Genomic DNA, 14,704 nt, shown 5'->3' with positions numbered 1-14,704 from the left:
ATCAGCCTCACCAAATATGCTTATAGTTATTCAAAATTTCACTTATCTAACAAATATACACAACTGAACGATCTGAACATTAAATAATAAGCATTCATTTCTCTAATGAGTAAATTAATCACAGTAAGGATTCTAATTTTCCTAGCCATCTTCAGTATCAAAGGGAGATTCATAGTTTTAAAGACCACTATTTAATTTCATGTACATAGGATACTAAATTGCATCAGATATCAGAGTACTCTAATGATATGAGGAAGGAAAAATACGGCTCTCTCAAAAAAATACAATCTGATGATATAACAACTATTTCAACAAACTGGAGGGGGAGGAACTTGGGGTCACATCCAGCAGTACCCCAGCTGTGGCCCCAAAACAAAACCAAAAAAAAAACACCACTTTTTAAAAAAAAAAAGGAAAACAGGCAAATTGGTCAGGTCTAATATCTCAATATATCTTGAATTTGTCTCTCACCTCCTTTATATAAACAGGTTATATATGTTAACTGTTACTGACACAGAAAACCTAAAGCAACCATACCAAAATTCCCAAAATATCCAGTTCCAAAGCAAATGTAGCATTCCTTTACATAATACTTCTTCTAAATGACAAAGTATTATAGATGAAAAAAACTGATGCAAAAATAAAACTGTATATGAATCACTTCTTTCAACTTTACTCCAAACGATTTCTGGTTCTCCTCTTACTTAAAAAAAGGAAAAAAAGTCCCATATTTACCTTTAGCTTGTACATTACATATAAACAGCTTAAATTTGAACACATTTCCTTATTTTAAAAATAAACTCAATAAATCATTCCTTTATTTAAAAAATAATCTATGTCCAATTAACTTAAAGGTATTTTATAAAGCTTCTTTTCTTCTCCAGCCTATGAAATTCTGCATATCCAAACATGGTAAAAGAGAGAAGACAGTGCCATATGGAAAAGATCCAGAAGGCATGACTGTAAACGAGTCCCATTCACAGGATCCAACTGCGTCCTATCATCTGGTTTTTGCAAGTATCCTCATGGGATCCATGGAAAAAGTTAGCTCAAGTCCAGGAATTTCAAACTTTTCTTAACAAATCTATTCCAAATGGCCACTTTCCCATGCACTTTACTAAAGCAGGTCACATCAGCAAATTTTATGGCATCACTCTCAAATTCTCTAGTATTAAATGCATAGGTATAATTTAATATTAAAGGAATGAACTGTAACATTTTCAACTATTAGTCCCTGAAGAACTAAAATCACTACGTTATTGTGATTAATTTATTGATACCTCTTTCGAATGCCTAGACTCCAAAATCCAAGGCAATCTACTTTCCTGATTTTTAATATTTCAATCTGAGATGGGAAAGATAAATCTTCATTATTTATTATATAGCTTCCTTCCTTCATACCTCACCAGGAACTTGGGAATCCTACAGAGAACCCACACTCTGGAGTTGCTTGGTTGTGAAATTACCTATTCCCTCAAAAACACCGAAAAGTTGCTGCAATAATAAATCACAGACTCCTAATGTAGAGTCAGATTAGTAGCAGGGCCAACAGCACTGAAAGCCTACCTAGAACCCTCCCATGGAACTCTATATACAACCAGTCAACAACAACAAACTGTTGGGCTAGCTCTAACAGGGGAGGAAGACAGTAATGTCCAGCTGGCTCACCTATTCAACGATGGTATGAATTCAAGAGGAACAACATTAAGAATCATTGGAATGTCTGAGGAACAAGAAAGAAATTCTGATGAAGACTCATTTGTCAAAGAAATCAGGAGTAAGAAGTTCCCAGAGTTGAGGAGTACTGTATCCAGAATCAAGAAAACCAAATGGTCCCAGGCAAAATAGACAAAACTAAGAATACGGGAAGACACATCATAATCAGAATAACAAAGGTCAAAGAGATCTTTGAAATATCAAAAGCAGCAAGGTTAAAGAAAGAGATTACCAAAAAAAAAAAAAATTACATACACAGGAACTTCCTTACGTTTTAAAGCAGATTTACTGAGACTCTAAGGACCAGGAAAAAATGGTGGAATATCATTTTTTAAAACTCAATGATGCAAACACCACCAAAGAATATGTCACCTAGCAAGACTTACTCAGATTTGAGGTAAGGATACAGAACTACATGGACAAACAACAACTCAGGAATTTCATACTCTGAAAACCGACTTTGCAAAAATATTGTGAAGAGCAGTCTTTAAGAGTGGATGTTGGGGGTATGGTGCCGCCGGCAGGTCAGTCTGTACCTGTGAGGCGAGTGCATCAGGAGCCTGATGGCGCCTTCAGACTTTCAGATACCCCAAAAGTGCTGCTGTGCCTTTGGCTAGACCCCAAAAACTTGGGGCAAAGTTTACCAAGAAAGTAAACGGCCAAAAGTTAGGTAAGTGGGAAACACACCCACAAACCACCTCCGGCTCAGCTATATAATTGGGGGCATGGCCTCTCTGGTCCCTGATTGAACTGCTTAACGGCCATGATCCCAGAGACGCAGAAACAAATCTTGAAACGCAACGGCTTTTGGCAGAAATGCGTCTGGTCTCTGCAGTAGAATACCAGTGTTGGGCCACCCCAGGTGGGAATAGGTTTTGTGCCTCGGCCTGTTCCCCCTGGTGGCCCAGTGGCTGCCATCCTTCTGAGGCCACTGGACAGTCAGGTTTGGGCTCCCAGTGATGAGACACACAGGGCCTCACGGGATGGGGGTGGAGCCGGTCCTGTCCTCCCCACCCCAACGAGACTCCAAGTCATCGCTCACAAACGGCCTCTCTGTCTCCTGATCAAGCTGTTTAACGGCCATGATCCCAGAGACTCAGAAACAAATCTCAAAACCCAGTGGTTTTCGGTAGAAATGCGTCCGGACCCCACAGTACGTTACTGTTGCCGGGCCACCCCAGGGGGAAAGGGTGGTGTCCCTCCGCCTGCTCCCTTTTGGCGGTTCGGTGACCCTCATCCTCCAGAGGTCACTGGACAGTAAGGCTTGGGCCTGCAGTGATGAAACTTGTTGGGCCTCACGGGATGAGGGGGGAGTCGGGCCTGTCCTCCCCATCCCAACGAGACCCCAAGTCATCACCCACAAACGGCCTCTCTGGCTCCTGACCAAGCTGCTCAACGGCCATGATCCCAGAGACTCAGGAGCAAATCTCAAAACCCAGTGGCTTTTCGCAGAAATCCCTCCAGATTTAAGTGTTAAAATTTCGGAATTTCAAAATCACATGGCCCTACTGCAGCCACGCGACATCATATGTTATTCATAACCAGCAATAGAACACAAATTGTCTACTGTTGCTTTTTCAGCAGATCCTAGTGTTGGGGTAAAATCTCAAATAATAATGGTGGGTCTGGTGTCAAAATATTGAATGTGTTCAAAGTAGAGAGAGAGTAATGCGGAAATCATCTGCCCCACAGGTAGGGGGAGGGTGTGGGATGGGGGGGATACTGGGGTTTTTGGTGGTGGACAATGGGCACTGGTGAAGGTACAGGTGTTTCATTGTATGACCGAGACTTAGACCCTAAAACTTTGTAACTGCTCTCATGGTGATTCAATAAATAAAATTATAAACGTGAAAAAAAAAAGTAAGGTGGAGTTCATGCACAATTCAATCAGCTAATCAGTAGCTGAATAAATAGCAGTACTCCTACATTAAAAAAAAGTTATAAAGGACAGGGATGGTCGCTTCTTAATTATCAAGGGATACATCATGAAGAACTCGCATTCTAAACATTTGTTCATCTAATAATGGACTGTCAAAATATTTAAAACAATTGCTAACAGACCTGAAGAAAACAAATGAGAAACAAATGAGAATGAAGATATGAGCTACCAGAACATTAAGGACACAGCAAAAGCAATGTTAAAAGGACAGCTCACAGCAAAGTAGATGTTTATTAGTAAGGAAGAGCCCACATAAATAACTACTCAGCTTAAACAGCAAGGAAAGAAATATATAAGGAACCAAAGTAAGCAAAAGGAAGGAAGTAATAAAACTTAAGAGCAGAATCAATGAGAAGTAAACTTAAAAAAAAATCAAACTATGGGCTGGATCTTTGAAAAATTAAACAAGACTAACAAACCATCAGGAAGACTCAAAGAAAGAACCCTAGCAAACCAATCAGAAATAAAAGGAGAGATGGCACAAGACACCACAGAAAATCAAAGGATCATCTGAGATTATTTTGAAAATCTTTATGCCACGAAAACTGGAGAAACTACATGAAATGAACAAATTTTGGGACTCCTTGAGCTTTCAGAGCTGAGTCAGGAGGAAACAGAGCACCTGAATAGGTCAAATACAACCAAGAAAATATAAATGGTAGTCAAAACTCTCTCTCAAAGGAAAAGCCCAGGCAGGTTTACTAGTTCTTTCAAACCTGTAAAGAAGCACCCCGCTCTACCCCCACACCCAGTCATTTTCAGGCTTGTTCAGAAAGCTGAAAAGATTCTTGATCATGTGCTATAACCAAGTAGGATTCATCCTGGAGATGCAAAGACAATTTAATATACAATAAACATAATGTACCACATCAATATAAGAGAAAATTTAAATCACGATCAGATCAATAAACTCAGAAAGCATTTGACAAGATCCAGTACCCATTTATGATGAAAGCTCTAAATAAAATGGGAATTGAAGGAACTTTCCTCAACAGTTAAAGCCATTCACACAAGCCTATAGAAACCATACTCAAGGTAAAAACCAGAAAGCCTTCTAAGATCAGGCATAAAATAAGGATGCCCACTCTTAATACCTCTATTCAATACAGTATTGGAAGGCCTTGCCATCGCAACTTGGGAAGAGAGAGATATTAAGGGCATCCAGATCAGAAAAGAAGTCAAACTCATTTTTTGCAGATGGCACGATACTATACTTACAACATCCTAAAGACTCTACAAAAAACCTCCTAGAAATAATAGATATATAAAGTCAAATAGCAGCTACATTATCAACAGAAATCCTTTTCTATATGCAAATAATGAAATAGAAATTTAAAAAACATCTCCACTTACAATTGTGCTTCAGAAAAGTAATTAGCTAGGAACTAGTTTTTCCCCCTTTGGAGAAGCCTGCATTCTTTCTAGAACATTTATTTCTCTCTTCCCTCATATTCAAGTGAACTTTAAATCAAACTATTCTGCTTGACTGAAACAAACAAACCAATCAAAAAAATGAACTATCAAATTGTATAGCATTCTAACCAGATCTATAAAAATGCTTTTGAGTCTAACATTATATCCTTAAAATACAATCAACTTATCTCAATCTATAACACTTCACAGGAAGACCCTTTCCAACCCAATTTTTTTGTTTTGTTTTTATTTTCCTAAGTTTGGAGGCCATACCCAGCTGGGGCCATTTGCTGTGCTGGGTATTGAACCAGAGTCTATCTCATAATAAGCAAAGACCCTTAGCTTCTCTACTAGCTCCTTGGCCCCAAAAGAAACACCTTTAAGGAAAGCAATGAGGATTCCAACTGAGAAGTGAAAAACAAAAACTAAACAAGCCCACAATGTCATTTAAAAAAAATAAATGAAATAAATTTACTTCTGGTCTATTCCATACACATAGCTGGGAGCCACTCACTGATATAAAACATGATAAAAATAACTTCAAATGTAGTAAGAATACAAAGCAAAATGGTATGCATACACAAATGTCAGGAATTTTCTTAAAAACATTGTTTATCTGACAGTCTATATTTAAGATCAAGACCGAAGCAGAAAGCAAGTATATGCAAGTATATATTCTTTTCTTTAATCAGTCCACCCGGGGGGGGGGGGGGGGGAGAGAGAGAGAGAGAGAGAGAGAGAGTGTGTGTGTGTGTGTATGTGGTACCAGGTACCAACTAGGGCTGACTGCATGCATGACTGACTGCATTTGAACCCTTTGTAGTATCTCTCTGGCTCCACGTTTCCAAAATATTTTTGAACTAAGGTAAAATAGTTTCCTCTTTTACAAAGGGGGGAAGGGCTAGGAGAGGGGGGGAGAGAAGAAAGCCAATTTGCAGTAGGCCAGAAACCATATAATCACAGTGCTGTACCAAGACTGGAAACTTCTTATAAACTAATGATGTGGGTGGGAGAAAGAGAGTTCTACCTTAAATCTACTAAGTAATAAACTCTGCAGAGGGGTGTTCGCAATCTGCTTTAAAAAGCCCTTTAACTGTGACGTACACTCAAATTTAAGGATCACTGGTATAAATACAGTGCCAGCTCACATGTTAATCTCCAAGTCCTGGGCACAGATAAAGAAGCTGAGAATCTCAAGAGGGCTTCTAACACTAAAAACTTCAAATAAGAACCACTGGTATGCTTGATATTCCACAACATCGACTGAGTGCAGACAACTTCTTTCTTCTAAGACTGTGGATGTGAAGAAATTTCTTATTTAAGATACAAGGCATTTGTAAATAAATAATGCTGGTGGGGGAGATAATGTTTATTTCACTCCCTCTTTGGTCACATCAAAGAAGAGGATTTTTCTGTTTTTCTTTTTGACAGCTGGAAGTAGTTCACAAAGCTTTTAGGTCAGGGAAATTGTAGACATTTGCCTTTCAAAACTTAGAAAATGTTTTTCCTGGTCTATCTGTACTGAGATGTAATGCTTCTAATCACTCCCCACTGAGGTCAATTTATAAAGTTCCCAAGAGAAGACCATCTGAGAGATTACTGGCCTAAGGAAAGAGCCCATCAAGTGTAAAAGGCCATAACATTCTACTCTCTACTATACTGCATCTCTTTGCTACAGCATCTACTTTAGTGATCTGTCTCTGCTCTTAACATGTCATTTTCTCTTCTGGGTAACTGGGGAAAAGAGGTTAGATGATTTTCAACTCATGCCCACTATATTCAAGAATACCTCAATGGTAGCCAGGAAGGAGAACTACTGTTAAGAATTAGTCAGGACCAGTTCAGTAAAGTTACAGGGTCCACTTTTGGTTAAAAATAGAAAAGAATGGGAAGTGGCGATTTAACACAGCCTTTGGCTTTTAAATTTTATTGGAGATGACTCTTGACCCTAATTACTACTTTGTTTCAAAGTAGGATGAATCAGAAGATATTAATCAAAAAGGAGGCAAAATTCAGACGAAATTATTTCGGCAATCAGCCAAATAAATAGAATTTGAACAAAGCAAAAACCTTATACATCTCTAACAGTCTGCGAGAAGATACCTGTTAATACCTGATATATAAGGATCTAGTATTTAGATAAGGAAATTCCAAATCAACAGAAAAGGATAGGAAATGTTAAGATAGTCAAAGAACATTAATGAAATCTGAAGTTTATTAATACTAGGTATGTTCAACATCATGAGAAAACATAAAAGGAATTTCCATATTCAATTAAGAACTAAAAACCCATATACTTTCCAATAATAAAAGGAATATGTTATAATAAAACAATTTTGTTGTTATATATATATACATATATAAGTGTCACTGTCACTGTCCTCCTGTTGTTCATCGATTTGCTCGAGCGGGCCCAGTAACGTCTCCATTGTCACAACTGTTACTGTGTTTGGCATATCGAATACTCCACGGGTAGCTTGCCAGGCTTTGCCGTGCGGGCGAGATACTCTTGGTAGCTTGCCAGGCTCTCCGAGAGGGGTGGAGGAATCAAACTCGGGTCGGCCATGTTGGCCGCTTGCAAGGCAAACACCCTACCCGCTGTGCTATCGCTCCAGCCCATATATATGTGTGTGTGCGCGCGTGTGTGTATATATATACATGTATATATATGTATGTGCATATATATACATATATATATAAAAAATGGTTTTCAACTGCTGGTCTGTGGTTTAGTGCTACTCCACAGGGCAACATAGTGAAAACCAAAAAGTGTATCTATGAAATCAATATCAGAAGATATTAATCTCAGAAAATAGAAGTCAAAAAGGCATTTATTTTTGAGAATGGCCACAATACTGAGAGCACAAGTAAACCTTCTGGGGTGCTAGAAATGAACATTATTAATTGGTAGGTACCTGGAAATATATGCAAAAGTTCATCAAATTTTAGGCTTAAATGTGTGCCCTTTTAATGTGTAAGAGGCACATCAATTAAAAAAATTAAGTTAAAAATGCTGCTTAAGACATCACTCCCTTCCCCAGTAATCTAAATGTATAAAGAAAAATCCAGAGGCATTTAATCAGATCATAAATAGCTTGAGTCATAACTGTTACTTACCCAACATGTGATACTTTACCAATAACTAATCTGGATGAATACAATTCTAATGGCTTTTCAGCAAGCTATACGTATATTTTTTTATGCCATCCAAGAGAATCTACGGCAGTGGTGGGTTGTAGGATAACATTGGTTTGTCCTTTTTCCCTGGCAGCAGGGAGCTTAGGTTTACTGGGTTATACCCATTACGATGCTCTCCAGGCACTCCCATTGCTCTGTGTTTATCTTTAACCTCTTCTCTGTCCTCTGCTTCCCCAACCGGTCAATCACCTTTATTTTCTAATCAGATTCTGTTGACTTGTAAGGTCAGATCCTTCTAGGACACAGGATTTGTATTTATGAGTAAAATATTGCTTTTCTCTTCTCCTCATGTTCTTTGCATAGTTACTTTAGAGTAATGTCCTCTTTGTATAGACACAGGAAGACAGTTAACGCTATGCTTTTGTAACTTGGGAATTGATTCCTAATAATATTCACTCCTGGGCACCTTTTTTCTCAACTTAAACCTCAGCTGCCCTTAGTTCCTAGCACCCCCAAAGCAGGGTCCTGATGAGGGACTGGATGGACCCAGGACAAGCTGTGAGCGACCCTGGCATCGAAATGGAACAGGCCAAGAGCCATAATACTTAACTATAAGTTAAGAGCATGGCCATGGACAAATTCTGTCATGATCCAAAGAGTAACAACTGGATTAGGACCCTGCTAGGGTTAGGAAAGACTAATCTGGCCTGAGCACTGTAGTCTGGGATCTATAGCAAGATGCTCCCAGGAGAGCCACCCTCCAAGCTTAATGTATCTCTTTACTGTGTCCATACAAAATGACTAATATTATTATGCAGAATTAAGATGAATGTTTAAATGGTTGTTGAACTAAGGAAAGGAGAAAGAACCTCTGCACCCCTAGGTGGTATTTCACCCTTATCCCCATGTGCAGGAGATCTTTGTCTTAGAAGAGCCTTCCTCTGAAGGAAGGGCTTTCACATGTTACTTGTGCTACCTCACCTGAGTGGTTGCTACCTGGGATGCTTGAAGGTTGGGGATGAGACTAAGGCTTGGACACAGAGTAGGAGAGACTAGCATGGGGAACAGGAGGAACAGGAATGAGGGGCAGTGAGAGACTGGAATAGGGCACTTAGTGAGACCGGAACAGGTGCGTGGGGAGAATAGAATAAACAGCAACTGATCACCAACCAGCCTGGCGGCTCTGTTCCCTCCTTCATGAGTCTGTTGGCGGCGGCTGCAGGCCAGGATAGGGGAAGCGGCTCATCTCACCAAATACATATGGCAGGAGAGAGAGAGACTACCACCACCACCCCACTCACTAATTTATTTTGTGATTACACAGTGGGTATGTTTTGGCACTGGCCAAAATGGTAGCAATTTGCCACAACTAGCTAATGACTACTAAATATGTGACCGAAATGTCCAACCAAGAAAGTAAATTTTAAGTTTTATTTACATTTAATTTATTCAAACTTAAATTGCCTACAAGTGGCTACTATATTATACAAAGAAATATTAGGGGTATTATTTACTACATCACAAAATAATCTCTAGGATTGTCCTCAGGGCAAACTTATAGACTATAATGAAGGTGATTTCTCTAAATTGTCACACTTCTCTGTGTCTCTATTAATTTTATGACCACATCATAGTCCAATGCTAACATATAACTTGCTTCTAGGCAAAAAAAATCTTTAAAAGTTGAGACTGGAGGACAGTACAGGTGGGTAGGGTGTTTGCTTTGCATGTGGCCGACCTGATTTGGTCCCTGGCATTCCAAATGGTCCCTGAACTCCCCCAGAAGTGATCCCTGAGTGCAGAGCCAGGAGTAAACCCTGAGCACTGCCAGGTGTGGTCCTAAATGTCCCCCACCCCATATTTTTTAGAGTTACAGTATATCATATATTTTATGTATTTAATGTATTTTAATGCTACACCAGATTATCATCAACTGCAACAGTAATATACATACCTGCACAGTCTTTTTTATCCTATGAGAAGGACCTGGATATTCTGGAGAATACAAGTCTGTGAGGAATAATGAGTTGATTAATGTTGATTTTCCCAGTCCAGATTCACCTAGAAGATAGAAGGATAAAGGAGGATTCTGTTAAATTGAGATATTTTGTAAATACTCAATTTAATGCTATAATCAAACTTGCCTTAGCTAAGTGCTTCTTGATGGGACAAGTAACAAAACATATCAGAAGACTCCCTACTAGAAGAAATCTGTCCTCATTCTCTTACCAACAGGCTCGTGTTTCTGACCGTTGTGTTTTCAGCTCTCCAGCAATTCAGAGGGTGCAGTGCTAAAGAGAGCATGCAGTGCTGGGGATGCAATGTTTGGGCCCTGTGTATGCCCTCTGATGGTGCTACCTGGCCCCGCAACTGTTCTTTTTGGTTTTTAAATTACACAATGGGGGGGATGTGGGAGACTGGAGAGACAGTGCGGCGGGTAGGGTGCCTGACTTGCCAAGGTGACTTGGGTTCAATTTCTGCCACCACTTTTGGTCCGACCCCAGCCAGGAGTGATCCCTAAACTGAGCCAGTAGTAAAACCTGAGCACCACCCAAAACTCCCAAAAAACCTGAATTTCACAACTTGCGTTTTTGAAAAGTTATATATCTAAGCTGCACAGTAATGTATTTTATTTTATTTATTTTTTGACTTTTTGGGTCACACCTGGCGATGCACAGGGGTTACTCCTGTCTTTGCACTCAGGAATTACCCCTGGTGGTGCTCAGGGGACCATATGGGATGCTGGGAACTGAGCCCAGGTCGGCCACGTGCAAGGCAAAGCCCTACCCGCTGTGCTATTGCTCCAGCCCACAGTAATGTATTTTAGACATCATAGTTATATATTTTTGCTTTAGAGAAATAAAACATGAAACAAAAAATAATAACACAAAGTCAAGCATCTATAAAAAGCACGCATCTACTGAAACAAAAGTTAACCACAGTGCACTTCAGCATAAAACTTGAATCACAGAAATAATTCCAATTTATTCACCCACCAATTTATTCCCTCATATTCCCACCAGCATAAGTATAAAGGTATCTTTCCTCCACACCAGATCTCAAGAAAAAAATCATTATTACTTTTAATTTTTTCTGGGTCCCATTTAGTGGTACCAAGGGGAACCATGTGCTTTGAGGACTAAAGCTGGGCCTCCTACACGCCCAGCATATATCCCAGTCCTTGAGCTGTTTCAAGTAACTACTATTTTTCTGTAGTTAGAGGTAGGGGCCTCCTGTGATTGCTGGCCAATCAGACAGACAGTTCCTGTGAAGGCCCAAGGATGCCATGCAGCAGCCCCCCTGGATGTGGTCAGGATGACTCCCAGGGTAATTAACTAGCAGTGATGGGGGTAGGGAGGGGTTCAGACTGAACTATTGGGGATGAGGGACTGATCCAGGGTAGGCTGGATGCCAGGCATGGGCCACATTCCCTGTCCTCTCTCTTTAACTCTCAAGTAATTACCTTTTTTGGTTTTGTTTTGGGGTCACACCCAGCTGTTCTCAGGGGCTAGTCCTGGCCCTGAGCTCCAGGGAACATATCCAAAGCTAGGGATTGAAGCAAGGTCAGCTGTACAAGGCAAGAGCTTTACCGGCTGTACTATCTCTACGCTCAAGTAATTACTTCTAGGGTGCGTTGGTTTGAGGAAAGCTAGGATATAGTTTCTACTAAGAATATACTCTCATATAATCCCATTTGGAAGTCCATAACAAATAAATAGTAACTTTTTACCAGAATGTCAATATATATAATTGATTGTTTTTGATATTTTTTTTATATACACTACCACTGTATCACTGTCATCCCAGTTCATCTTCAATTTACTCAAGCGGGAACCAGTAACATCTCCATTCCTCCCAGCCCTGAGATTTTAGCAGCCTCTTCTTACTCGTCTTTTCCCAACGATTGGAGGCTCTTTCAGCGTCAGGGGAATGAAACTTATTGTCGTTACTGTAATTGGCATATTGAATGCACCACCGGGAGCTGGCCAGGCTCTGTCCATGCAGGGGGTATACTCTCAGTAGCTTGCTGGGCTCTCCAAAAGGCATAAATGGGCAGAAAGTGTCTTATAATGTGTCGCTCGGCTACCTGGAAAGTGGCCAGGAGCGTGGCGTTGGTTGGGCAGTGGAGGTCGGCTTCTGGGGCTGGGTCCCTTGGGGTGGGGAGAGCTCTCACCCACCCCACAGCCTGGTGCGGAGTTCGATATATGCTATATGTCAAGTATATATGTTATAAGATAAGTCCACACATTAAGGCATATGTTCAGTATATGTAAGTGTATACATGTTATATGTTAAGTATATATGTGAAGGCATATATAATGCAAAGTCAAAATAAATTACAAATCAAATAATTAACAGTTAAAATATTACAGAATCGAAAATTCTAGCCACTGCAAAGATAATAAACAAATGGGACGTTCAGTACAGCAAAAGAAACTTAAGCTGCAATTAAAAGATACTCTACCAAATGGGAGAAGATATCTGCACACAACATTTCAGATAGCCAAGATGTCCAATGACTGATATTTAGGATTATATAAAGCACTCCACAATGCTCGACAGCAAAAGTATTCAAGATCCCCTTCTACAAACGGGGCAAGGAGATGAATTCTCTCATACATGTGGAACTTAAGGTACACAGCACAAGAGCAGGAAAGGCCATAGGCAATACAACAGGAAAAATGATCCACCAATTGAGGTTGGGGAGCTCTAATAGGGAGGTTCAATGGAGTCCTTGAGGGATGAGAAGTAGGTGCAGTGATGAGGGATGTGGTGATGAAATTATGTACACAGGAAACCATCATTAAAGTATTGTGAATCACAGAAGCTCAATAAAAAGAGTAGTACAAAGATTTTGCTTTCACCTGTTTCATTCAACAAAGCACTCTTTTCATTAAACAAAGCAGTTGAGGAATAAAAAGTATATACAAGCATCCAAATTAAAAGAAACAAATTGATCTGTTCAGATATGATATTTTATATAAAAAATCCTAAATACACACATAGACACACACGTAAGAGCTAACAAAGTTGCAGAATTCAGAATCACGTTTCTGTATTAAAAGCAATCCAAAAAAAATTAAGACAATAATTTAATTTATAATAGTATGAAAAGAACAAAGTAATCTATAATAAACCCAACCAAAGAGGAAAAAAATCCTAAAAATGAAGATCCTTGCCTCCGGGTGCCATCTCAGCGCATCAACCGTCTTGATCCACAGATAAAGCAGTGTATCCCGGAAGACAGCAGTTTGCCGGAGAGCTCTGTCAATTCCACTGGGGCACCTCAGATGGAGCAGGTGTACCCTCTCCACCCACTCCAGATGAAACCCCAGTCGCCATGGGCTTCCAGAAGAAAAACCCAGGTATGAGGGATTTGGGACTAAGACTCCAGGCCACCTGGTGGCAGCGGAGTACCTTCCCATCTCCCCATCTGGCTGTCAAACCCACTATCTGCCTCAGGATGCCATCTCAGCTCATCAATGGTCTTGATCCAAAGGCTCCCAAATGAATCTCAAATTGGATTAGCTCCCTACAGAGATGTCTCTAGACCCCAACCATTTACAATTTTAGAATTCCAGAAGTGTGTGGCTGCTTTCACTTTCTCAGTCATGCGACCTCTCATGATATTCATAATAAGCAATAGAAAATAAATTATCAAGCATCTGCCTCTGGCAGGCAGGCTTGAATGGTGATGGGAAAATTCAAAATAATGGTGATTGGTGTTGGAATACTGAATGTAATCAATTAATGTAAACAACCTTACGAATATAATTTTTTTTAAACAATGAAGATCCTAAATAAGTGACAAGACAGTCCATGTCCGAATAGAAATAAGGCTTCATGATGTTATGTCAGGATTACTTAATACACAGATTTGACTCAAACCCTACCAAATTCCAACAACTTTTTCTTTTTTCCCCCGTAAATTCTGACATGACAACATGGATAAAACTTGAACACATTATACTTAGTAACTACCAGATCAAGTAGTAGAACAAGTGGAGTATAATTACTCTTTATAGGAAGTGTGAAGAACTTAAATGGTCTGATAAAGTGACAGAAAGTAGAATGATTACCAGGGACAGGGACAGTGGGGAGATAATGCTCAATACGTGTGTTTTTTGGCCGCCTGTTGGACTCACAACTAGCTCCAGCCCAATGACGGGGGTTGCTCTGAAGGTGTTCAGGAGCCTGTGTAGTGCTGGGGTTCAAACCTGGACCTCCTGCAGGCAGTGCATGCTCTCAGTCCATGTGGCCCCTCCTTAACAGATATGGAATAGCAGTTTGGTCTAATGAAGAATTTCTGAAGATAACAGTGATTTATGCACAGCAAGGTGGACAGCACTTAATGCCACTGTATTTGTTTTGTTTTAGATGAGTTATTCCTTATAGTCTGAATGCGACAAGCAAGATACCTGAATTCTTGTTTCCTAATACAGCAAAATAACACAATGTACAAACTGTGAAGAATAATCTAGAACATACACGTGAGAT

General features: G+C 39.9%; 1 protein-coding gene across 1 annotated transcript in view; it reads right to left on the bottom strand.

Moving 5' to 3' along the window:
• Positions 1–14,704, bottom strand: part of SEPTIN7 (septin 7) — a 64,611-nt gene that overhangs the window by 26,819 nt on the left and 23,088 nt on the right. The window contains exon 3 of the mRNA XM_056118321.1: positions 10,161–10,267. Coding sequence (XP_055974296.1) covers positions 10,161–10,267 — 107 coding nt within the window. The remainder of the gene's footprint in view (positions 1–10,160; positions 10,268–14,704) is intronic.

Source organism: Sorex fumeus, unplaced genomic scaffold, assembly GCF_029834395.1.
Source record: "Sorex fumeus unplaced genomic scaffold, SorFum_2.1 ptg000037l, whole genome shotgun sequence".
In the NCBI taxonomy this organism is placed as follows: domain Eukaryota; kingdom Metazoa; phylum Chordata; class Mammalia; order Eulipotyphla; family Soricidae; genus Sorex; species Sorex fumeus.
The sequence above is the reverse complement of the archived record's forward strand: the minus strand, read 5'-3'. Positions and strand labels throughout refer to the sequence as shown.